This window comes from Corythoichthys intestinalis, chromosome 8, assembly GCF_030265065.1.
Source record: "Corythoichthys intestinalis isolate RoL2023-P3 chromosome 8, ASM3026506v1, whole genome shotgun sequence".
In the NCBI taxonomy this organism is placed as follows: domain Eukaryota; kingdom Metazoa; phylum Chordata; class Actinopteri; order Syngnathiformes; family Syngnathidae; genus Corythoichthys; species Corythoichthys intestinalis.
In genome coordinates this window covers 34,362,256-34,390,029 of record NC_080402.1, presented here as the reverse complement: position 1 = coordinate 34,390,029, position 27,774 = coordinate 34,362,256, and the positions used below count along the sequence as shown (strand labels likewise).

General features: G+C 38.6%; 1 protein-coding gene across 4 annotated transcripts in view; it reads left to right on the top strand.

The window, feature by feature from the left end:
• The window catches only part of sdk1b (sidekick cell adhesion molecule 1b), a 620,017-nt gene that overhangs the window by 509,580 nt on the left and 82,663 nt on the right, over positions 1-27,774 (top strand). For all 4 annotated transcript variants that reach the window (XM_057843728.1, XM_057843727.1, XM_057843730.1 and 1 more), the window contains 5 exons: positions 12,948-13,069; positions 13,160-13,272; positions 19,972-20,122; positions 23,485-23,719; positions 26,598-26,713. In XM_057843728.1, coding sequence (XP_057699711.1) covers positions 12,948-13,069; positions 13,160-13,272; positions 19,972-20,122; positions 23,485-23,719; positions 26,598-26,713 — 737 coding nt within the window. The remainder of the gene's footprint in view (positions 1-12,947; positions 13,070-13,159; positions 13,273-19,971; positions 20,123-23,484; positions 23,720-26,597; positions 26,714-27,774) is intronic.

Below are 27,774 nucleotides of genomic sequence, written 5' to 3'. Positions count from 1 at the left end.
GATCATATACATGTTGGCAATGCATTAAGAAAAAAATGAATAAAACTCGGACAAATATATACATTCAACATACAGTACATAAGTACTGTATTTGTTTATTATAACAATAAATCCTCAAGATGGCATTTACAGTATTAACATTCTTTCTGTGAGAGGGATCCACGGCTACAAAGGCTTGTGACTTTGTATATTGTGACTAAATATTGCCATCTAGTGTATTTGTTGAGCCTTCAGTAAATGATACTGTGGCCATCCCAAATGCATGATGGGAAGTGGAACCATGACTGTGCGTCGTGCTACCAATTGATATATCTTCTCTGCGTTGGGAAATAACTTTAGGTGTTAAGACAAAGATCAATTGCCACCTTGCTTCCCCACATTGCTTCCCATGATATTTCTATTCATAGGGAGAGGGATTGCAAGGCTTTAGCCAATTAAAAAAAGGCTCCAAAGGCTGCCAAAATTCACTCTACTCATTGTGCGCTGCCTTTTATCTCTCTATATAGGTAAAACGGTGTCATTACAGATTGAGCGCGACAATGAGTGAGAGGGTCGTGCAGCGCATACATTAATTGTGTTAAATATTTTAACGTGACACATTTTTAAATAAATTAATTGCCGCCGTTATCGGGATATTTTTGATAACCCTACCTTAAGCCTAAACTAAAGACTCTGGAAGAGTGTAACATATTATGTCTGTAACGTTAAATACAATTAGAAAACGATTTAATTAATATATAAATATATATATATATATATATACTGTATATATATTAAAAAAAGGCATGGCCGACATTTTTGTGCCGATTCCGATACTTTGAAAATGACGTGATCGGACCCGATTGATCGGGATGCCGATCGATCCTGACATCTCTATTAATAACCGTTTAAATTGTTAAACAGTTGCTGTGGCAACTCATCGTGTGTAAGTGAGCAGTTTGAGTGGATTTGATTAGACTCACTCAATGAAGCATTTAACTAATTTCCTCCCAAAAATGTATAAATACGTTCTATTTTTAATTGTTTCAGTGTACCAAAAATGTTATTATAGGTCTTTTACCTTTTTTTTTTCACAAGGGACATCTCTAGGTTCTGAGGCAAGTTCGCTCCAAAGCACAACGCTAAAAATCCATTTTAAAGCAATAAAACTGGCCACTGGAGGGCAGTAGCGCATTTGGTAAGAACTCTTATCGAACCGCGAAAGGAAATGAATGAAGAGAAATAGTCAGGAAATGGAAGTTGGAAGAAGTAAGAAGCGTGAGAAAAATGTGGAGAACGATGTAAACACAAGGCACATGCCCCACACAAGTTCCCCTAGGTGAATTCTCTTATGAGGTAGTGGTCACTACAAAAGAAAGATAAAAAAAAAATCTATCTTGATGAGACAGACAGGCGATGATGGGGGAAAAATTTACCCCGTCTGCCGATACAGCCGCAGCCACAGCAGCGTCATCTCTCAGTTCACTAGTTAAGTTATGTACAAATAAATTGTTACTTTTCTATCAATGGCTCTATTTGTCTTGTTGTTTATGTTATTTTGTAGAAGGAAAACATTATCCAGATGTTTGGGATGTCACAAAAGCAAAAAATAGCTTTATTAAAGTCAAAGATATGTTTGAAATGTATGCTTTTACAAAAGCTCAATTTCTGTTTTTTCATCAGAAATTGGAAAATTGCTCAAACCAAGCTATTTTCCAGAGCTGATATCTAAAGAATGGAAAAGATATGAACTTACTTTTTTTCCTGCTAAAAGATGAGAGTAATCTTTCTCTTGGTGGGTTCCATGTTTATATAGCAATAGAACAGAATTTTCTGTGGGCATTGCAAAATCAGTCAAAATCCAGTAAAACGGCCAGGAGCGAAGGGGGTTGTTCTGGTGAAAATGGCTGGGAGTGAATGAGGTAATCAAGACAAACATTTTTCTTTTTAAAAAATAGTTACAAATAAATAATAAGTATAGTAACATTTTTAAAACTTAATAACTCATCATTGTTACAAATAAACTCAAATATTACGTTTGAAGTGCTTAAAAATCACTTAAGAAACATATACAGTATAAATAATATATTTTTTTAAATTATTATTATTATTTCTAATTATTTTTATTAAACTTGTCTTAGATGTATCTCTTACCAATGCTAAAACTGAATAAATACATTGAACACATTTTTTTTTTTTTTTTTTTTTCGGAGGAGGGGGTTGCTACTTCTTCGGCTTTTCACTTATCGCAGCGGATTCTGGTCCCCGTTAACCGCGAAAAACTAGGTAGCACTGTCCTCTTAACGTAATATTCTGTTGTACAACCTTTTGAGTCCAACACTGCACTCAAAAGATCTGTATAACTTTCAATGAGACTTACAGTACGTATCTTTCAGCAAGTATTTTGTCTCTTCATGAGCTCACTACTTGTCTCCAGTTTTAAGTGTGCTTACTTCAGACGGCTTGCTACAGCTCAGTATAAGACATACACTTGTCACACTCAAGTAAATGTAGATTACAGTTTTCATTCCAAGGGTGTAGGGTAAGACATGACAAAGCAAGCCTACTCAGTGTTCAATTTTTCAAACATTTCTTTCTACTATTCTTAAATATTTTAACAAAGCAAACAGCAAATTTAATTTTTAGATTTCATGATTTGGAATGAATCCTTTTTGGACATGAAAAAAAAAATGTGAGTATTTTGCATTTACCGGATAAACTAATCTCGTCAAGGTATAAATGATAAAAATTTAAGTTAAGCTACCTTTACAAAAAATTTATTCTGCTTCTATTCAAACTCATTTAAAACAGTTAAAACTCACCTGTGATGAACACTGTTGATAGACTGTTGATAGTATTCCATTTTATCTTAGTCTTATTACTGCGACATTCCCCACAAAACCAAGAAAAACATGAATATTGAAACAGCTAATACCGAATAATGACAATTTCATCCATATTCAGGCATGGAATTTATGAAAGTTATTTGACAACTGAGCCATTTCAGATTTTGGTCATTTTCCAGAGTTTCTTTCAGTATTAAGTAGTAAGTACTGCAGTATTATCTAACATAACCAAGGATTCCAAATCTAAGCAATAGTATTTATTTATTCATTTTTGATTTAATGGCGTAATACATGGTTTATCTTGTTTAAAACGCGTTACTGTGCATGAACCATCAGCCTGAGTCAGACCAACACACAGAATTTGTGATTTTTAACTTCTCGGAGAGAACTTTGTGCAAGTTCTCTTCAGTGTGCCTGCTGAGTTACTTTGATTGCACTTGTTCAGATCATCAGCAGTCATTCTACAAGCAGACTGACTCTAAATGTCTTTGGCTGGACAGACGAGAGGTCAGAAAAAAATGTAGAAAAGCATAATGAGGAAGAACAAAATGTGTCCTAAAGGCAGTGAAATTTTAAAAAGGAGATCGAAGAGTGAGCAAGCGATACCCAGCTCATACAGCAGGATTTGTGTATGCGTGCATGGTTATACTTTCTGATGACTAATTCATGAATAAAAGCAGCAAGATTGAGAGCAAGATTAATGCAGGCAGTTCTCTGATTCACAGGATATTCATTAAATAATGAAAGCAAAACAAGTCAAAGAAAGACAGGGGCCAAAGGATTAAAGATGCTCAAATGAAGCAAAAGAATGAACAAAGAGACTCGGGATTCCTCGATTCTCATCTTTCTCTATTCATATATTCATGAAGTTCAGTGCTTTTGATCATTCATCACAGCCAGTCGCCTGGTGTCAACATCATCATCACAATACCAGCTTAAAGTTGTCCTTTTGTCACACATATGCACATACCACCAATCTGCTAATAATACACTAGGAATCCCTCTCTGTATTATCTTTTTAATGCTTATTCGTAAGGGAAGTTCTTTAATATATATACACTAGGCTATTCCCATCTGTATTCTGCCACGTTAGCTAAATATGATGTTGTAGCAGAATGGTACAGATCAGAGCTCATCACGGGAGACTACTCAGAGCGTCCACAGATATCAAGTATTCACCCAACATACTTTCAAGTGCTCGCCCTTCTTGAGATTGAGTGAGGCGATCCTTGGCAAAATGGAATGAGATTTTTTTTTATTCCCCCTTCCACACACACTCACTTTTGCCCGTTGACATTTTATTAACAGAAACAAGCTTGTACATACATTACTAGTGTTCTGCCTGCCAGGCATGTTTCCAGTGGTTGTCATTGGAGAAGCAGGCTAAATTTTAATATTTCCTTCGAGTTGTGAAACCTAAAGTGTATCACTGAAGTGTAATGTATTTCAGCTGATACCTGGAGAAGAATAATAGTCGCTATGCATGCCTTTGGACTAAATAACCCATGCAATTACCAACTGCGGCAAATTGTCTTATACAAATTGTGCATTGTGCTCACTGGCCATAACATTAAGTGCAACTGCATTTAATGACATCCCACTCAAGAGCTGTAAAGATAATGCAAGAGATGCAGTAATTTAACAATATACAGTTACCGTAATTTTCGCACTCTAAGGCGCACCTGACTATAAGCCTCACATAGGTATAAACCACAACTATTCTCACTGTATTATGGGATATTTACACAAAAAGATATTAACAGGTAACCGTTTATTTAAGAGCGGCATCATAAGACTGTCAGAAGACCAAATGAACCACTATGAAGCTTTGAACCAATTGGCTACAAAGCTTCATGCTTCAAAAAGCTTCATTTGGCAATTACTGCTCCCTTGAGGGAGACAGTCAACCTCTGCTGCCACCTGCTGGCAACACTGTTGTTGTCCAACATGCCTCCTAGCATGCATTGCAGGGCTACAGATGTAAATAACAATCAAAATAAAGTTCTGTGCTAATTATTTTTTCAGTTACTCTTCCAGTTGTTTCATTAATTGCTAGTTATGGTGTTTGGTAACACTTCATTTGACGGTGGCTCCAAAAGATTAGTCATTAGACAATCATAATTATGACATGACAGTGTCATGAGCATTAATGAATGTTTATATCAGATGTTAATTAGTGTTATCCAGCTAATTAGCCTACTTTTGAATGAATGTAAAAGATCTAATCTGGACATAAATAGAGTTAGTGACATAATTTGCCAGATGACACATTATGACATCTGTCATAAGCAATCAGTATTGCACATGATAGTATTATGTCAGAATTATGACTGTCTTATGACAGTTTAATGACGCCACTTTCAAATAAAGTGTTATCTATTAACCCAAATAAATAAAAAAAATAAGCCGCACTGGACTATTAACCGCAGGATTCAAAATGAAAGAAAAAAGTAGCTGTTTATAGTCCCAAAATTACGGTAGTTATTTGTAGACAAATACAGTAGCTTTACTATAAAGTGTAATTTGCATCTGACTAAAATGTCTGTTTGTTTCTATTTTTCTCTCTTTTGCTTCAAATTGTCTGCACTGTGAGGCAGCGACCAACCACATCCAATGCATTTGGAGGTTCGCTGTTGCAATCACGTGGTGTAAGCTGTTTTCTGAAATGTGTCGGTGGCATTCTCACCTTTCTGCTGGCAGCCACAATACTTGAGTGCGCCAATGGCTCCCCTTCATCCGTTACTGCTGCGGAGATGGAGCAATTAATGAGGGTCAAACATGATTAACGAGGCTCGCTGCCCATACTTGTCTGGCCTCTAATGAACTTACATTGCACTGCACCTTTAATTCATCTCTCACCGCCTGACATTTATCTTCCCTGTATTATATTGTCAGCTGCTTGTAAAAATGCTCAGTCATGGACACTTATATTTAAGTTCTTTTTCTTGGTTTGAATCCAACATTTTTCCACTTGAAAACAGGGAAACTAAACCCTATAAATGATTTTTTTGTTCATGGAATAAGAATGAAACAGATTAATTAAAATTAATCTGAGTAAGGTTGTTGCATTGCTCAAATTTTGTTGTTGAATTGCCGCTGACAGATGGAGGGTAGGATTTGTAGTTGCTGTACCTTTGGTCTATCTCCATGTTGTCTTGTTATTTTTACAAATTATTAACCATGTTAAACCCCTGAAAACAGCTTGAGACCAAATAATTACCACACGCACACCTTGGCATAAGTGTCACCTCAAGATTCAGTTTGGCTGCTGTTTTTTGTTGTTGTTCTTGTGTCACACAATAATAAATATAAATAGGATAGATACATTTGGACAAGCCTGTTTTGTTAAAAAGGATCACTGTAATGCTTTGGGGCACGATACTTTGTCAGCAACAAAGGTGGGCAGATTTATATCCTTCTATTGAACTGCTTAGTCCTTTTATCATTGTATTCATTACATAACTCGGGCACCAAGGACCTTTGAAAAAGCTGGAGAAGGTGATGTAACTACAGACATTTGCCTTTGTGAAAAATTGAAGGCGTGGTTATAGATGGCAAACTCCGGCACCATATTCAGTCTTTCATCCAATTATATTTCATCTTCCGTACCGCTTATCATCTAAAATCATCTTTCAATGCTTCTCAAAGAGAGAAGTGTGCTTGCCTGTGTCGTGAGGCTCATGGAGCCAATCCCAGCTGACCATTGGCATTATCACTATATTAATAAATAATTTTAAAAACTACAGTGGTACCTCTACATACGAAGTTAATTCGTACCAAGACCTTGTTTGTAAGTCAAAATGGTCGTTAGTTGAGCAGGATTTTCCTATAAAAATGCACTATAATTCCATTTATTCGTTCCACAGCCCAAGAACCTGCATGTTAAGTGTCTTGGATCCCCTGGTGGCGAGTTGCAATTTGTTGTTTTTCTGATCAGGCATATTTTGGCCACCTAAAGAAAGTTAAGACCTACGTTCGCATAGAAAGAAAATAAAAAGGCAACGCGTTGATGAAGAGAAAGTTTTGGCCTGATAAATTCGGGACGGGCATCATTATTGTTCTAACCGGACTATCTGCAGTGCTTTTATACAAAATCCTAAATAAAAACTGCTGTTACTATTGCAAAAAGCAATTACAAGAGCAAAACAAATACATTATGTATTTTGCGTAGTGTTCCTGAACGCACCGTGGGGCTAACAACAGAGTGAGAGAGTGCAGTTGACTTTCTCTTTTCACGTCCTGGTGGTGCTATCAGTTGGCGAAGCATGTTGTGTTCCACAAGTTCTGAAATAAATTATTAAAAACCTAACGAAGTTGGTGATCTCTTTGGCAATGGTACCAGAATAATAATTGTCACCTTAACGTATAAAGACTGGCGAATGGAGGTCGGAGGAGTATTGTCGAGCAGTTCATGGACGCGCACCCCACGCTCATATTTTTCTATCATTCAATCTTCAGTTCAATGGTAAGCCTCACCTTTTTTTCTTTTTTCATTACCTGCTTTAACATTCTTGGAACCCATGTTGATTTCTCTCACAAGAAAATCCACTGTGCGTCAGTCATGCCGAAAAACAATGAAATTGCGACGCTGTCACAAATCGTCATATTTTGAGCATTTCGTCGGATGTAGAAACAAATGGCGTGTCAAATTTCGAAATGTCGAAAAGATCGTGTGTCGAAACAAATGTATGTTGAGGTACCACTGTAATACATTTGCATTTTTGGGCCTACAGTATTTAACTAATGATTTATCAAGGTGTTGGGCAGATTTGACATTTTAATCATATATTTACAGCAAATACTTTGTAGATTTATGTAAATACAGTGGTAACTCGACATATGATCGCTTCGACACATGATCTTTTCAACATCCGACGTAAAATTTGACTCGTCATTTGTTTCTACATCCTTCGACATACTCAAAATATGACGATTTATAACAGCGCCCCAGTTTCTTTGTTTTGCCGCAAGACGGGAAAACTGCGGATTTACTTGTGAGAGAAATCAACATGGGTTCCAAGAAGGTTTGTGCAGGTGGTGAAAAAAGGAAAAAGGTGTCTCTTACCATTGAAATGAAGATGGAAATGGTAGAAAAATATGAGCCTGGTGTGCGGGTCTGTTAACTGGCTTGACAATACGGCCGTAGAATGTCTACGATCTTGATGGTCCTCTTCCGACCTCCGTTCACCAGTCTTTATAAGTTAAGTTGACAATTATTATAATGGTAACATTGCCAAAGAAATCGCCAGCTTCGTCAGGTTGTTAACCATGTATTTCAGAACTTGTACAACTCAACACGCCTACACTCTGCTGAAGTTGACGCTAAAAACAACATAGCATTAAAAAAGAAAGTAAAATCTCCACCACACCTGTCAGGCACGCGGTGCGTTCAGGTACAGTACGCAAAACAAATCCGGCACATTAGAAATCGATTTGTTCCATTATTACAGGAATTATTATTATGATTATTATTATACTGTATTATTATTATGATTTGTATTTATAATTTCTTTGTTTTGCTATGTGTAATTGCCATTTATAATAGTACCAGCAGTATTTATTGAGGATTTCATTCATTCATTCATTTTCCATGCCGCTTCTTCCTCACGAGGGTCGCGGAGGTGCTGGAGCCTATCCCAGCGAACTATGGGCAGTAGGTTATTGTAGGTTTTCGGGCTGTGGAACAAATTACTTGAATTTTAATGGATTCTTATGGGAAAATCCTGCTCGACATACGAGCATTTCGATTTACAAACAAGGTCCTGGAACGAATTAACTTCGTATGTAGAGGTACCACTGTATCAGCTAAAGATATGTACATATGCTAGTACAACATAACAGAAAGTTCTGACATTTTGAGATTTGTTATTTCAAGTCTCCTTTAAAGTGCTTGTGACACGAAAAAGCATGTTTATTTCATAATACACGCGGTATTTTATGCTCCTGAATGATATGGACCGCTTGGATGTGTGTGGAAGCGATCGCTATATTTATTTAGTTTTTTTAATCCCGCGCCAGGAAAATGAGTGACTTCCGGCTTCGGTCTCGCATTGAGGAGGAGGGCGCTGTGACGTGTACGGTAGAAGACGTCCTCTTCACGCTACAGTGTACTGTTGTGTATGAGGACGAAGGATTCAGCTGATTTTGCGGATTAATACTTTTATTTTTTGCATCACGCCAGCCAAACGGCTGCAGAAAAATCATTCTGTATGCGGGAGAGGCGTATGCGCCTTTTTGGAGTTTCAAAAGGTTCCCATTCACCGTGGATATTTACTGTGGGACCATTGGACTTACAAGGAAGTGAGTAAACATCTTGTTTTGTATTATGTCAAATACGAATACAGTGATTACAAAGTAAACACTATAAAATTCCTTTAAATAAAGGACTACTTACGTTTGATCATTGATAGGCATGTAAAAAGCTATCCTCACGCTCATTAGCAGTTAGCTGTTAGCACGTTAGCTACACAACAATTCCAGCCACCCTCCTCCAGGGAACGAACTGTAAATTGCTCTCCGCCGGGCGGTTTGCCGATCCGCAAAGAAACTCGACAACCGGGTCGTCATGTCAAATAATCCAGGCTAGTTATGTGTGATTTTCCACTTCGAAGACTTTGAAACATCCCTCGGTTCGGGTTAGCATGTCGGCTAGCTGTCACTCCTTCTGGTCTGTTTACATTCTCCGAAGCCGGGGAAGGGAAATGACATATGTCCGATTTAGGTGTCATAAAATATCGTTTGGCAGGTGTGACAGTAAAGGTAAAGTCGACTGTTTTGACCATTATGGAGTAATTTTGCCATGTCGTCTTGAATAAATGGATTTTTATTATTTTATATTCCATTTAGCACAAGTTATTTGTCATGACCATGCCATTTATTTAGCAATTGGGGAAAGTACTTGGGTAAAAAGAATATCCTGTAAAAATATTGAAGTAAAGAGACAGAAACAATGACATTTTGCCGCTCTCTTCGTCTCGTTTTCCTCATTGTGAATAGTTCCCCCTCGACGGGCTGACTGGTCCTTCTCAAGCCATTTATATAGCTATTGGGGAAAAATACTTGGATAAAAAGAATATCCTGTAAAAATATTGAAGTAAAGAGACAGAAACAATGACATTTTGCCGCTCTCTTCGTCGCGTTTTCCTCATTGTGAATAGTTCCCCCTCGACGGGCTGACTGGTCCTTCTCAAGCCATTTATATAGCTTTTGGGGAAAATACTTGGATAAAAAGAATATCCTGTAAAAATATTGGGAGTAGAGAGACTGAAACAATGACATTTTGCAGCTCTCTTCGTCTCGTTTTCCTCGTTCTGAACTATTCCCCCTCAATGGGCTGAATAGTAAAACGGATGAGCCTAGTCTACCGCTGACGTCATCCACCTGTTGGGGACGCTAAAGCCCTATAATTGTAGGCGTGGCTAACCGGCAGATTAAAAGACTAATTTCTCGTCATCTGCGCTTTGCTAAATTGTTGTATATGGTCGAATCGACTCAAAATATGATTCCAATTCACATAATAATGCCATTTAAGACTTTTTTTCTGGTGTCGTATGCTCTTTAAGGTGCTAGTCTACCAAACCTGCAAATGGTCATTAACATGCAATTGAATGCCAGAAGGTGCAACAAATTGAGTCACATTATTCCAATCACAAGTTTAATCAGTCTCTAACCTTAGTTGCGCATACTTTGAATTTGCAACCTAACCTACGTGAGCCTAGAGGATTTTGGGATGTTTAAAGAAATATTTTACCTCTCTGGTAAAGAAATATAACATATATATATTTTTTTTTTTACAAAAAAGTTTAAATGAAAGTGTCATTTATTTTTGTAACTGATGAGCAGAACTTTTTTTTTAATTAGAGTCATGCTGGAATGAATTAATGGCACATTCATTTATGCCAAAAAGCAAGTAAATAATGATTTGATAGATTAGTAATTTGAAAATAAGAGTGTTGTCAAAAACGGAATTCGATTCATTCCTCAAAGCACCACTGTATTCTCACTGGGACTATTTTTTAAGCTTAGCGTGGGACATGCCACTACACATATCTTACATAAGGCTGATGGCTTACCATGCAGAATTACGGGATGTGAAAGATTAAAACAATGTAGCAAGCGTTTGCTACATAGTTAAAGCAACACTAGGTAACTTTTCAGTTTTGATCGATTTTAGCGACGCCGGTGGACAAAAGTTGTAGTGTTTTGCCTTAAGGACTGCGTTTCCCATGAGGACCGGCACACACCCGCACAGTGTTGTAAAATCATGTTCTTCCGGTTGCCTGCAGATAAATTAAATAACATTTCTGTTTCCAGCAGCACCCGAATTTATCAGCGCTGACAAATTCGGTTGGGGGGCGGGGGGGGCTTGGGGTCAGGCCAGCGAGTGAAAGCTGGGCCAATGTTTATTCTTGTGTATGCTTTAATCCCTGGTAGCCTCCCTTTTTTCCCTTCTCGGACAAAATTTTTTGTCTCTTTTGTTGCTTTTCCACCTTTGCAGAATTTGTGCAAAAATGTTCGCGTCGACTTCCGTCTTTATAATGAAAGGGGGAAGTGACGTATGCTGTCAACCAATCAGTACATTTGTAATTTTTTGTGTGGCGGGGTTCCTGCCACCAATATTCCCTCTAAGCTGTGTGCGTGCGCAATTGCGCACTGCTTGCATATATTCAGCGAACAAGAAAATCTATGCAGCGCACGAGATAAAAGTCAACACAAACAGGACCTTACCCAGACCAAAGCAGGCCTCTTCCTATGTTTAAAACAGGAATCTCACATATAACATAGTACACATCTCATGAACAAGAGTTTGGTTTTTTTAATTTTAAGTAGGCCAAATAAATTAAATTAAAAGTAAACTAATATAAAATGCTGCTGTAATTTCATTCTTTAAATAAGCCATGTAACTTGCTCTGATCCAAGGTTTTGAACAGGTGTGATATTGGTGTGTGGCCACTAGAGGTGGGAATCTTGGGGTACCTAACGATTCGATTACGATTACGATTTAGAGGCTACGATTCGATTATAAATCGATTATTGAGGCACCCCCCCTCAGCTATTAGCTGCTTTTAATTTTTCGTACATTAGTTACAAAAATTGTAAAAAAAAAAAAAAAAAAGAAACCTCTTAGGCTTAAATAAACTATTTCAGTATCAAGTTAACACTTCAAAACAGTAACAGCTTTAAACTACATTGAATGAATGTTGTTAATCAACCGTTAAAGTTGTTAAAATTACTCCCGTTATTCCATAATTTCCCTTGTGTCTCCTTTCGACTTGTGAAAGTTTTAAAACTGTTTCATCATTTAAAGACAGATTCAAGTCAAGTATTTTAGAAAAAACGTTAATAAGGTTCGCTCGGAAGGTTTGCTACAAAAGACTTCCAGAGATGTCCACTACTTTAAGATGGCGGCTGTTTACTAACGCCGGCCAGTCTGTCATTTTGCGTCTAGTTTTCAATACATGTGCTAATGCCGCCGAGTCTGTCATTTCGCCTTTTGTTCTATATATATGCGATATCTACTGTAGCATTATGTGAGTGTAGATTGTAGCAGCTACGATTGTTTTTTTATCTAGCGGCATGAGTTGAGCATGACGTTCCAATAGAGTCTGGTGGCAGCCTGCCTCTCTCAGTGCCCTGCGCCGCCCGTGTTTTCCCGGTCCGTCCCTCATTGCATCCTGAAGACTGCGCTAACTCTGTTTTAGTTCCGCATATTTCAATAATCGGAATTTGGATGTTTGTGAATCGTTCTCGAATCTTCCACAGCCGAATCGCGAATAATCTGAGATTCGGAAATTTCGCACACCTTTAGTGGCCACCCTGTACACATCTGATGTTGCTGTGTTCCGCAGAGTGCTCAAGGAGCTTGTGTGTCTGTTCAGACACATGAAAAATTAGAGGGAACATTACCTGCCACCCTCCTCACTCAAAGTTAATTAGAGCCGGTGAAAGCGATACAGACCCACTCAAGATATAAAAGAAGTATCATTCAACTAGTTGTCAGTCGACATATCACAAATGTTACAAAAATGTTATAAAGATTGAAAAGTTACCTTAGTATTGCTTTAAATTGGAGTATTTCCTTGTTTTAAAATGACTTTATTATACTTTCCCTGTGTTCTATAGAACTTCCTGGTGCACCCTCAAACTTGATCATCTCCAACATCAGCCCTCGGGCCGTGACTCTACGCTTTCGACCCGGTCCTGACGGGAAGACCGCTATCTCCCGTTGGATTGTAGAAGCCCAGGTATGTGTTTGCGTCCCTACAGCATTCACACAAAAGCCTGGGCATCCTTAGAGAGTCCATCAGACAATGGCATCTCTTTGTGGTTCCTAGGTGGTGAAGCAGGATGGCACTGAAGACTCATGGAGGGTAGTTTACCAGCTGGACAACCAGGCAGGTGCTGACAGTCTGGAGATACCCAACCTCACTCCCTTCACTCAGTATAGGTAAGCGGGAAACACTCTTTTAAAATAGTAGAAAAGTATTTCTATATATACTGTCCACTCTCACACATCGGCTCTCTCCCAAATGTTATTCTCTGGCAGTTTTTGCTGTATTGCAAGCCTCAGGTGAAGTCAGATAAATCACATAGACAGTTCGATATGAGACTATTTTTGTTTGTCAGCACCTTACAGCTGCTGCATGCAGATCCTCATTACCCTCTCGCAAATAGTGGGGATGTGAGCAAGGCGGGGAGAGAGGGGCGAGTTACTGGGAGAAGAAAGGAGATGAGCGAAGAGAGAACAGAGTTCATTACAAAGTAGACAGAGGTAGAGAAGTAGAGAGCGTGACACTTAGCTAACTCCAATTTCTTCATGGTTATTTTTTCCCTCGTAAAAAAATCTGAGAAATAATATGTCAAATAGTTGACATGACATATGTCGACAGCCTCTAATAACTTTAGTAATACTTAAAGTATGGTTTTAACATTCTTAACTGCCATGCAAGTGTAGAAATAGGTTAATTGGTTGTATTAAGAACTAAAAGTTATATTAAAGTATATTGTTATACATGAAGTCACTAGTATATTGGAGAAGTTAACAGCAATAATCAGAAATGGTTGTACAGTTGTTCAAGTTGTACAAACGTTGGACTTTTGTAGTGGGGGGGGGGATGGGGCAAAACAGTTGATGACCCCAAAACGCAGTGTCAGCAATAAAATTAACTTTCAAAATATATGCTTGGATAATAGCTCAGCTCCTGCTCGTACATACTGGCATCCCAGCTGTGTGTGTGTGGGTGTGTGTGTGCGTGCGTGCGTGTGTCTGTAAGCGCGTGTTTTTCTGGCTTACCTAGTGGAGAAGTAGAATCTCTTCTCAGGTGGTTTTGGCTAAGCAAAGCAAATGGCCGTCTCTAAGGTGCTTGTCACTTGTGTTCGAAAAATAATTTTGACAAATGACAAAACAAAAAAAATGTTTTGTACATTTAATTCATTTTTGCTGTTTGTTTTATTGCTTTACAACTTTTATAAACAACATTTTACCGGCAGTCTTAATTTTAAATTCTTGTATAAGAAAGTCAGTTACATGCAATGACATTTTCGGCCACCAGGGAGGAGCTATGCCCCCCCGGCTCCTCCTTAATCTCCTCGTATGATTTTAGATTTCAGAAAAGGGAATATTTACATTCGTTCATGGACGCACACGGATTAATACTTCCTCTAACAGGTGGCCGTCCTCTGCTCGAAATGCGCACCTTACGCCTATTCTCGGTCCCAGAACACTTAGCGCGCATGACGTAGGACAATAACAGGAAGTAACTGACTGTTTGCTATGGGAACGAACGGATACCCATGGAATCTTTGTAACAGGAGTATTAAAATTGCTAATAAAATTGTTTAGGATTATTTTAGATGCATGTATGTTATATTCTTCTTATAGAGTATTTGACGAGGAATACAATAGACCCATTAATAGCTTTTTTGGGGGGGGGAAATCATCTTTCTTTAAGTGGTCTCATGAATAATGACTTGGCCTGTGAAAGTCAATGCAAATTCACTTGTCAACGACTTTCTCCAGGTTGCACTTGATGAGAAGTCTCTCCAAGAGTAATTATGTAGCCGCGCTTGCCGATTCAAACGTGTGTAACATGCTTAAATTTCGAAATGTAAATCGTGCTGGTTGGAATCTATAAGAGAATCATTACATCAATTGCCAAACGATTCCATTGCATCGGTACACACCGGTTCTCGATTCCCATCCCTACAAACGGCTGTTGTTTTTGTCAACGTTGTCAAATCCCCTTTACTCTTTCCATGCCAATAATGAGAAAACCTGTCAACCAGAATCCAAAATTGAGCTTCAACGACGACATTCTTGTCAACTGCCTAATTTAACTCACCACAAAGCATGAGTATGTTCGGTTTTGTTCCGCTAAACATCCATTTGCACTATCCTGAAAAACAAAATGGCAATGTGACTAAACGATTGGCATCATTGAAGATGTAGAGAAAAAATGTGCATTTGGGTAGCAGAGAAGTGCTTGCTGGTAATAGGCTTATGAACGAAGCAATTAACTCAGAACTCCACAGAAAATAAGAATGAGAGCTGGATGGTAGAAAAAAGTGTGACTGAGTTTCACCTTTCGGAGGCTACTTTAAAGCGGTTCATTCCCAGCTGTGAGTCTGCCAGCGGCAAAGAGAAAAAGGGTAAGACGAAGGGAAATATAATTACTAAATTCTGCTAGGGCTGGATGATTTCCATTTCAGTTGTAAATATTACCTGGGAACAGCATCATGGAATGAATTAAGGGGGAAAAAATCCAGGTATCACTTTATTCTTGTTTGGAATCCACTCTGCATGCAACTCGTTCTGTAATGGGATGTGACACTGCATGCGTGTGTGCGCACATGTGTGGATTATATTTTCACACGTGGACCCACTGGGACATTAGGTGAAGTGGTATACTTGTATGTTGATTTTTAACACATTTACAGCCCTTCTCTCAAATAACCGACACAGACGTGCTCGCTTTCTGCCCACGCCGTTTCTCAATCATACGTGTGACTGCATGTGTTGGGCAGCAAAAGCTCTCCTGTAAATAGAAATATATATAGATATATGCCATCACATTTGTTTTTTTTTTTTCTTCTTCACCTTTTTAAATATGTAGCCAGTGACACAGCTGTGTGGCCTCTCTCTGTTTCTCCCCACATATCTTGCATGTTGTGTTCCGTCTGTGAAGGTGTGATGCATTTGATTTGGATCGTGTATATGAAATTCGACTTTCAAAAGTAACCTCTAACATGAACTACATTTCTTGCTTGATCATTAATGCTGAGATTCTGAGGAGAGTAAAGCAGTACAGTGGTACCGCGACGTACGAGGGCTTCAAAACACTATCTTTTCAACATCCTGCGGAAAATTTGACTCGCCAATTTTTCCTACATCCGATGACATGCTCGAAATACGACACATGACAGTTTTTTTGTGAGAGAAATCAACACAGGTTTAGAAAAGAATGGTACAGGTGGTGAAACAAGGAAAAACCAGACGCTTACCATTGAAATGGAGATGCAAATGATAGAAAAATATGAGCGTGGGGTGCACATTAGTGAGCTACAATACAGCCGTAGAATGTTTACGATCTCCATGGTCCTCCTTCGACCATCATTCGCCAGTCTTCATAAGTTAAGGTGACAATTATTATTGTTTTTTTTTTTTTTTTTTTTTTTTTTTTTTTTTTTTTTTTTTAAACCTGTCCTGTTCAGCTGTTTGACACAGAGAATGGAAGTCTAAGTGCCCGGATTCTGAACAGTTTTAATGTTTCACATGGAGAGTCTGACATACTCCCATTGTGATCATTCAAAATACCTTTTTATTATGACAAAGCAGCGAACAGGAAGGGATTATGGGGGGACAGAAGAAAAGAAATACAAGAGAAGAAAGAAAAGAAACACATACACAAACAACAACAAGAAATACATTGAACATCTAAACTAGTTACTAATATGCTGGTGCTATCGTCAGCGAGATGTATTTCCGGTTTACACCATGTGGGGGCCAATTGGCCAGTGAAAGAGGAGAATGGGGGTGGGGGTGTCTATAAGACTATAAGCTAAGTGATTGAAAGGGGTAGAGTGTACACAAATCAGTTCTGTGATCTAGAACCCAGTAATCGTGTGAATCTCTTATGAGTGTAAGCCCGTTGGCGACCAACCCTACGCCGCCGCATCGCCAATCCCGGCACCGGAACCCCCAACCCGAGCATGCCCTACCACATCCAGCAGCACGCAAACCCCACCGGGCGCGCGACAGCCACGCAGACGGGCGGAGAAACCGCGCGGGCGCCAACCCAGGGCCACGGCCCCCACCCAGCCAGCCCGGGGAGGGAGGGCGGGCGGGGGGGATGGGGGGGCCATGCGCAGCCCATCCCTCCTCCCACCGCCCAGCAAAGGAGCCACCGTCCCCCCCCCGGGACCCAGGGTGGTCCCCCGGGGCCCGGGCAATTATTATTGTGGTAGCATCGCCAAAGAAATCACCAGCTTCGTCAGGTTTTTGTTAGTGTTGCACCGATACCATTTTTTGGCCCCGATACCGATACCTGGCTGTGCAGTATTGGCCGATACCGATACCATACCGATACCACCCCGTTTATATGTATATACATATACATATATATATATATATATATATATATATATATATATATATATTTTTTTTTTTTTTTTTCCCCAAAGAGCTACATAATTGGATGTGAAATCATTGCTATCAAGACTTTGTCAGGCTGTTGCTTACCATTGCAAAATAGGAAAAAGACTAGTACAAAGTATAATACTAGCCCAACAGTAAGAAAGTAAAAATAAATTCATAATAATAAACTCTGAATGAACTGAGTAAACTTTTTTAAACCTCTCAAAGGCCAAAGAGTGCAACTTTCATGAAATTATTGTGACATTCTGCTGCTGGTTAGATTGTGTTTTGTTGCTGGGCTAGTGGGTTAGTGGGGGCGTTCCTGACGTCGCACCTGAATCCAATGCAGGCTCATCAATGTAGCATTTAAGCACGGGTGATCTCAGAGAAGGCTGCCGAGATATTTGCTTTGCTGATCGCCATTTGACATCTCGCTACATTTGCTTGTTACGCCCCTGCATTGGGTTTTTTTTGTTAGTGTGCTGCACTCGTTTGTAACCTCTACCGTGTGCAGGTATTTGAGTGTTTTTATTTTGGCTTTTTGGCTCGCTGCCTATCGTCTTAGTTAACCTTCGAGTTTGTAGTATTGAGCTCCGTCGACCTGCTGTCACGGACTTCTTTTGTTATTTCTACTATCCCACGTGTTATTTATTGTTTGCAATCATTAAACCCTTGTACGTATCTCCCGTTGTTGTCCGCTTCGAGGTCCAACCTTGTTTCCGCATTTGCGGACGCTAACAATTATAAGTAATAATAATTGACCACAGCATCCCGTCTCTCTATTAGCCTCCTTTTTTCGGGATTGGGGGAGTCCCTTACTTCTGTTTCTGAAACCCTACTTTGGAAACAGTTCCCAAATTACTGCAGCATTTCTTTAAGTAAAAGACAAATGTGCCTATAAACATACACGTAAATCACAGGTGTCAAACCGATTCCAGAAAGGGCCTAGTGGGTGCAGGTTTGCTTTCCAACCAATGAAGAGGACACCTTTTCACCAATTAGATCTTTTACATATGTAATCAGTAAAACTTTGTTAGGTGCTGCTTGTTTCAGCAGGAAGTTCATTGGTTAAACTCTCTGCGCGTTATCGGTTGGAACAAAATCCAGCATCCACTAGGCCCTTTCTGGAATCGGTTTGACACCTGTGACGTAAATGGTCAGCAGGGCCGAGAACCAAAAGTGTTTTTTGCCATGCGGCAAAAAAATGTTGCCATGTGGCATTTTTTTGGCATGTGGCAAAAAGTTTTTGCCATGTGGCAAAATGGAAAAAAAACATGCCACATGGCAAACACCACTTTTGGTTCTCGGCCCTGCTGACAATATTTATTTATTTAACTTTTTAATTTGTGGTATTTTATACTAGCAAGTCCTTTTTGAGATTTTTATTTGTCCTGGACTATGAAGAGAGATGCTCCACAATTTCATTGTACAACTGTATAATGACAATAAAGGGCTATTCTATTCTATACTATTCTCTGGTTGCCCGTTAACAGCATGAAATGGATAACTCATTTAGTCCATCAAATTTAAGAGATTGGGTGGGAACTGCATGAAGTTTTAGCATCTACTAAGTCACAAACCATTGGTCTCTTTTGTGATGTGCCCTTGAATTTACATTTACGGAGATGCTCTGGAAAAGTCCTTGAAATTTTCAAATACTCTTTGATCAATATCTTGATCAGAGAGCCGAGATAACACCTATAACAACAATACATTGCTCTGTTTTTTAACGTACAGGAATATCTTCTGCTGAAATGAATACGTTCGTTATTGACTCATGAGTGAGCGCAGGCGGGACTTCCACAATTGCCACCATGTGAGGAAACAAACATGACTTGATCAACATTAACCCCACCCAGTTTGATGGGCCAAATAACAATGTTCTTATTACTAGAGGGCCACAATGTAATGAATAAAAGGTAAAAAAAAAAAAAAAAAACTTTTGAAATCAATAAATAATGAAAGAAAGAAAGAAAGAAAATTAGAAATGAATAATATTGAAATAAATAAATAAAATATTGAAATAATTAAATGTTGGAATAAATAAATACATACATTCATAGGGAAATATTGAAGTAATTAAATACAAATAAATCAAAATTGAAATAAGTAATACATCCCAAAAAAATTAAATGATAAATCAATTACCTTGTATAAATATTGAAATGAATGAATACATATAGAAACAAATAACTAAATACCTAAATAATAACATTTTAATGATACGTTTAATTATCTATTAGTGTATTTATTTATGTAATTTTGGCACTCCTGATCCTCCATAGGCTTGGGTTCTGAACCCCACAATCTTAATAGGAAAAGTAGTGTTAAAAAGGGATGAATTAAAGTTAGTTTAGACACGCCGACATTTGTGATTTGTTGCACATCAAATATTATCAAATTACTACAGAATTTATTCATTTTTTCTGCTCTGTTTGTTCATTTAATTGTATTCTTGTGAACTTGTTTCCTCCTGCTGATTTACCTTTCCTTTTGTTTTTGTGTTCTCCTTAGATTTAGGATGCAGCAGGTGAACATTGTGGGCTCCAGCCCTCTGAGCGACCCCTCCAGGCTTATCCAAACCTTACAGGCTGCCCCTGACACACACCCATCTGACCTCACAGCACGGTCTACTACGCAGACCGGCATTTGCTTCAGCTGGAAGGTATTCGCATACAAACTACAGGTAGTCCCCGGGTTACGAAGAGTTCCATTCCTACACTGGCGATGTAACCCGAAGTTCTGCATAAATCGGAATGAACCCTTTTAGTACCCCTAAATACCCCCTAAATCTCAAATTAACTCTGTAAAAATATGTATTATCCATCATACTAATAAAATCAAGTAAAAAATAAGATACTGTACTGACCATCAATGCTGATGGATACCAGAAAAATACGGAGCTCAAAATGGCGGCCAAGACACTGTTAAGCGTCTTACAAAAAAAAAAAAAAAAACTGGAGACAAAATGGCGGATGAAACTACAGCATCGTAAAGTCGAAATCCCGTAACTCGTTCATGTCGTAACCTGGAGACTACCTGTACTCTGCTTTAAAGGGTTTCGTCTGTGAAGCGTTAATTCTGTCTCGTCTGCGTGCGTGTGCTTACCAGCGTAAATGCCAACTAATCTGTAATCATAGGAAGCAATAGCACTCACAATCTGTAACATAGACTTCATAATGGTTGACGGGTCAGATTCCACCCTCACTGCACAACGCCTTTAAGTTGGGGCTCACCCTTCAGTCCGCTTCAGTTATTCACAGTCGGTCGCAGAGTCAACACATCCAGTGATCCAACACCTGATGTAGGATTGAAAAAGTACGAAAGCTGTACCGCCTAAAAATATAACGAATTGTCTCAGAAGCGATTTGTTCGAGGATTCAAGGAAATTATTATATTTTTCGTACCATGCATGCATTTTGAATCGTTGTGAAAAAGTAAATGGGAAAAATTAACCGCTACGGACTAGCGTCATTCTTCGACATATTTACATAAAGTAAATACAAACTGCCAGTTTTTTTTTTTTTTTTTTTTTTTGCTTTTAACCAAGAATCGAGACTCTTTTACGTCCATATCTATAAAGAATTCAGGGATTTAAGCATATATTCACAAGAATTTTCAACGGAAAAAGCTTTTTTTTTTTTTTACATATGGCTGCTAATTTCTTTACAGACTAGCTTCATAGTTTGAAATATTTACGTAAAACAAATGCTACCTGCTCGATTTTTTGCTTTTAACCAAGAATCGAGACTGTTTTACATCCACATCTATAAAGAATTAAGGGATTTAAGCATTTATTCACAAGAATTTTCAACACAAAAAGCTGTTTGTTGTACTAAGGGGCCGCCACAGTGACTTAACTAGCAGCACAGTCGACATATTTACATAAAATAAATACTTACTGTCCATTTTTTTTTTTTTTGTTTTTTTAGCTTTTAACCAAGAATCGCGACTGTTTTACGTCCACATCTATAAAGAATTCAGGGATTTAAACATTTATTCACAAAAATTTTCAACGCAAAAAGCTGTTTGTTGTACTAAGGGGCCGCCACAATGACTTAACTAGCAGCGCAGTCGACATATTTAAATAAAATAAATACTAACTGTCCGTTTTTTTTGTTTTTTTTTTTGCTTTTAACCAAGAATCGAGACTGTTTTACGTCGATATCTATAAAGAATTCAGGGATTTAAGCATTTATTCACAAGAATTTTCAATGCAAAAAGCTCTTTGTCTGTGATTGCACTCGGTCAGCTTTGACGGCCTCGCCAACAGTGCAGGCCCCTATTTATCGCCCCCGCGCCCCGTGTCCCGTCAATACATTATAAAATGAATTCATTAGAAAAACGCATTCGAAACTCATAATATTTGAAATGTACTTAAAGGGGTAGTCAGCAGTCACTCAAAACAACCAACCAACCAACCAGAGTAAACAAATCAGAAAGCATTGTCTTAGTATCACAAATAAAATTCTTCTCTGGGCAAACAGTATAATAGGTCAGCGTAAGGTCGCCAAGGTTTTATTTGAAAACTTCCGAAATCTCTGCTCCTTATTGATTCAACCTCTTATCCTGTCATATCACCCGCTCCCCGCACAACGTTGTCATTTTATCCTTGCAGCCGTTTTTTCCCCTCGTCGCTCCCAGCTCTCGCTAGCAAAGTAAATGTGTGAAGCAGAGAAATTTTCCATTTAAGCAATTCGAATGAGAGTTTTGCCCTGTAAAATCAAACGTAGACAGCATGCAACTACCTGTGCAGCATGTCAATGGCTTTTTTTTTTTTTTTTAACCTGCAAACAAGCACACATTTTCACCCATCCAAGGCCGTCTGCACAGCAGAGAGAAGCGTGGCAAGTATTTTTCTGGTTCTATTAAAATTAAATAAATAAAAGTTAAATTCGAAGTAAACTGTGCAATAGCACACATTGTCCAAAACGCGCTATAGGCAACCGTGGCCATGGAAGCTCTTTTACACAGTGAATGGATGGTAATAAATAATGACACGATGGAGAAATTGAGGTGACAAAGCATAAAGGGTAGAAGGGCGCATGAGGTGATGGTGACAGGAAATGAGAGAGGAGGCGAGCACAAAGATGATGATGAAGGGTGAACGGTACATGGGAGAGGAAGGTGATCAGGAGACGGCATGTCAAAGGGAAGAAGATTGTAAAAGGTTTTTTTAAGATCTACTTAAGATTCCCACACCATCTGTGTCATTCAAATGACCAGAAGAGCAAATGCTTTTGCGGTATCTTTTCGACTGTATAGGACTGCCGACTGCAACTTAAATTGTATTCAAGATTAGCATATTCAATCCTTTTTGGGTCTAAATTATGACTTTCATATATATTTTAAATTGACATACGAATGAATATAGTAAGATTTTATCTCGCTAGCACCAAATGACTTCCTGTCAACTGTTTGGACTAAGCATCCATTTTTGTATAGGTTTTATTGTCTTTTTTGTGGGTGGGTGTGTTTGGTTGTTTACTTTGTTGTTTGTGTGTTGGGTTGTTTTTAATTACTAGGTTCCTTATATCATAAATCAGCATTAAATTGTGATCTCATGATTATATTCATCCATCCATCAGTCCATCCATCCATTTTATGTACCACTATATTATTGAGCACAATAATTGAGTTATTAAAAATGTTTTAAACTGTGGATGTTAATATAATTTGTGAAACACATTGATTTAAAAGTTGTCAAAGACCTTTGACTTAACTTTTTTTTTTAGACATTATTAATAATATATCAAATCAAATCCAGTCATTCCTGTTTTATTCAGGGTCATGATTAACAAGGAAAACTGACTTCTCTATGTTTAGATCTTTGCGTATAAGGTCATAGTTTCTTGTGCTTAGCTAGGCCCTATAGGTTGCCCCTTGTTTTCTTTCAGATCCTTAATTTCTTTCAATGGAACAAAAAAATGATAAAAATATATGTAATTAAAAAAATTTTTTAGTTTATAGTATTATTTCATAAACTGAAGAAGCAAATATTGAAATGTAATCATGAACCTCCTCCAGCCTCTCCCTGAGTCAGAGTACAACAGCAGCCCGGAGACGGTGGGATACCGGCTTCGCGTACGCAGGACAGACGGCCTGGCAGAGGACCGGACCGTGGAGGTCGAGGGTGCCGCGGGTGAGGTCACAATGGAAGGCCTGGATCCTTGGACCCACTACCGGACCCGGATACAGGCCTACAACTCCATTGGACCCGGCCCCTGGAGCGATGCTGTCTCTGCACGCACAGCTGAATCTGGTAAGAATTCATTGGGCCTGATTTATTTTGGCCGTACAAAACCAGGCACAAACCTGAGAAGAATTGTGGTGGCTACAGTCATCCGATAATGACTTTTTAACCGATATCCCGGTATTGTCCAATTCCAAAATCCGATACGGATATCAAACCCATACCGATTTTTGCGGTCGTGGACTTAACATATTATGGCTAATTGTATTGTGATCCCCCACCGGATGCTTTAACAATGATAAATGTTACAACTTCAAGGTTTTTTCCTAATAAACATTCTGTGGAAAAATAGGAGAACCACGTCAACTGAAGTTATGGAAAAGATGCATATGTTCCACAATATTCATTGTTGAACTCAAATAAAGCAAAGTATGCACTACGTGTCAATTTGAATAGCAACTGGTAGTACAGCTGGCAAGCAATTACATAATGTAACCACATTTTACCACAAATGCAAACAAAACGAAATATACACATCTCCAATACACTTCACAATGCTCATGAATATAAAACAAATGAAGAATATTACTTACCATAATTTTTGGACTATATGGCGCACCTGACTATAAGCCGCCACCCACCAAATTTGACACAAAAACGGCATTTGTTCATAGATAATCCGCGCTGGACTATAAGCCGCAGCTGTCCTCACTGTATTATGGGATATTTACACCAAAAGATATTAACAGGTAACACTTTATTTGATAGCGGCACATCAGACTGTCATAAGACCAAATGAACCACCATGAAGCTTTGAACCAATTGGCTACAAAGCATCATTGCTTCAAGAAGCTTCATTTGGCCATCACCGCTCCCTTAAGGGGGGACAGGCAACCTCTCCTGCCACCTGTTGTCAACAATGTTGTTGTTCAACATGCCTCTTAGCATGCATTGCAGCGCTACAGATGTAAATAACAATCAAAAACATGTTCTGTGCTATTTATTTCTTCAGTTACTGTTCCAGTTATTTCAGTAATTGCTAGTTGTGGTATTTGGTAACACTATTTGACAGTGGCGCTATAACTCCATCATAATTATGACATGACACTGCATGAGCATTAATAAATGCTTATGACGGATATCATTTTATGTCATCCGGAAAATTATCTCATTTTTGAATGGATGTAAAAGATGTGAGCTGGACATAAATGGAGTTAGTGCCATAATTTGCCCGATGACACTTAATGACATCTGTCATATGCATTCATTAATGCCCACGATGGTGTCATCTCATAATTATGATTGTCTTATGGCAGTCTTATGATGCCACTGTCAAATAAAGCGTTACCTATTAACCCAATAAATCAACAAATAAGCCACACTGGACTATAAACCAGAGGATTAAAAATGAGGGGGAAAAGTAGTAGCTTATAGCCTGAAAATTACGGTACAAGTGATGCTTGTATATGGCAAAAACAATGTGGTGAATGGCAAGAACTGCTCTTGTAAGTTGGCTGCAGACGTTAGTTTGTCCGTTAAGCTCTCTCTATTCACAATGAGCTCGGGTCGACATATGATGACATCAGCAGAAAGTGCTGGAACTTTTCAAATCCATTTACAGCTAGCGCCAGCAGGGGGAGTCAAAACACCAGAAACACAGGCAGGCAATAAGTGGACATGGCAGCACTGCTATATGCATATTGACCCAAAACCGATAATGAAAAACCGATGTCAATATCATTTTAAAATGTTTTTATTGATAATATCAGACAACTCTAGTGGTGGCTGATTTTGTATATTCAAGCACTGTATTCGAAAGGCAGATACAAACTAGGACTCCTGTCATTCAGACAGAGGGGTTACGTTGGCAAAATATGAAGCGAGAGAGGAACAGATTTTTACCTCTTAAAAAATAATAATTGCAGCCTTTTGTGTACTCAGCAATGCAATTTATAAGCATTTGATTGATTCTCCTTTCAGAACATTCTTTTCCCTGTGTCATTTCAAAACTCAGAGACATGTAAAAACAAGCAAAACATCTTTTACACAGTTGGAAAGGCACATTCCTTTTCTTCTACCTTATTATTATTACTTATTGTTACTACATTATCTGTTTGCTTTTTCCACTGCCATTTCCAATCAGATCAATTCAAACTTTATTTTGTATTTAAAATGTAGTCAAGAAAATTCCATGATGAAAACTAAAAACAATAGCAGTAACTCAAGTGCTAAACCTTTTTATAAATATGTTTTTTTCCACCACTGTTTACAAATTTTGCCAACAGCATACAAGATTTGTCAGAGTAAGCCAACACACAAATCAGCACCCAGCATTTGAGATACTATTAAAAGATCTCAAACTCACTTTACTGTCCAAAAATATCATTAAGGCTGCCGAACGAGAAGTTTAAATGGCCTTTTATAGTGTCCCAATGTTTGGAAAATTCATTTATTAAGGCTTCCTCTACTGTCCTTACACTGTTATTTGCATGAGATCTCTCTGTCAAAACCTCTCTTATTGGAGGCACTTTGAGGTCAGAGCATTGCGCAAATGTACTCTTGCCATGCTGCCTAAAAGGCCCAGCAACGCTCCTTTGCGGGGGTAACGACACAACGAATACATTAGTCAGAGATGAACTGTGCGTTGCCTGCACTGCTAGTGTGAAAAGGCCTTGAGAATGAACATACAAGTTAATGTCTGCTCTTTGATACCTTATTGAATCTACTCCTTTGTTGAAATGCTGTAGCTAATGTTGTAGTATTTAAATGTAAGTCACATAGAGAATCTAACCTTCCACACTACCTGAGCCTCTTTTTCACATCATGTTCTCTCCTTCCCCCTCAATGAGTAGAGGACTGACAGGAGGAATGCGGAGGTGATTCAGATGAAGGAGCAAGTAGATTGCAAGCGTTAAGTACACCTGACCCAAACATGTTTTTCCTACAGTCCCATCAGGATCTCCTGTCAATGTGACTGCTGATGCCGTGAGTTCCTCCAAAATTCTGCTCATGTGGTCTCCCGTTCCCCAAATGAAGCGGAATGGGGCCATCCTCGGATACAAGGTGCACACAAAATGGACACACCATTTACACTCCTTCACCCTGCCCTCGTTGTCACACAGACACCCCAACTCTCACACGATTGGGGTTAAAAAAAAAAAAAAAAAAAAAAAAGCTAGACATGATGTAATGTCCAGTAACTGCAATTGCATTATTTAAACATAACTTCAAACTATGAGTTCCTGCAATGTTATCTATCTGGCTGGGATGCATACTTTATATCCCAATGGGTTGTTGTGAGGCTTTTTCACATGGCAAATACGCTGCCCAAAGTATAAAATAAATGTTTATTCCAAAAAGGTTGAATCAAGGCAACTGGACTGCTCGCGTTTAAGTGCAGTCTTTTTTCCCCCACACTTTCCTCGGTGAGTGTTTTTCCAGTGGGCCGTCAATGATAAGTTGTGTTTGTTGTTGCCAGGCTTGGTTAGTACTGCATACCAATTTGTGGTTCTCTCTCCAGCTCATTAGAGCCACGCTTCCCTTTGAAAGAAGGTTATCTCAGTGATGAGAGATGTCAGGACATTGTATAGGCAGATGCTAGGTGACATCTTAAACTTCCTCTTTTGTGTAGAGATAGCTTTTCTGGTTTGACACAGATGGCTGAATGACTGAGAAGCTACACAACAATAAATCTTTAGTCATCTGATTTTTTTTTTCTGAAAATCTGTCTGTGAGTGAGCTATTATGTACATGTCAGACTTTACATACATGACAAACGTATTCCAACATGCTAATGAGGAAAAAAAAGAGGAAGTAGTTGCACGGCCATAAAACAAGATGTATTGACATGACAGAAGAAAAGATGACGGTGATTCATCATTAGAGTGTCATCCACAAGAAAAGAAAAATACAATCTATCAAACCTGCGCAATGTCACAAACCTCTTCATCGAAACCAAGACATAGATAAATAGAAGAGCTAGACTACAAGATGTGCTCATCTTTCCTATTTCCTTCTTCATGCGCTACACTGTACCGCTGCTTTTCACAGCCTCCCCCTCACATCCCCTGAGGTCTTATTGTAATGTACGTTGTTGTTTTGATCTGAGCATAGTGAGACGACTG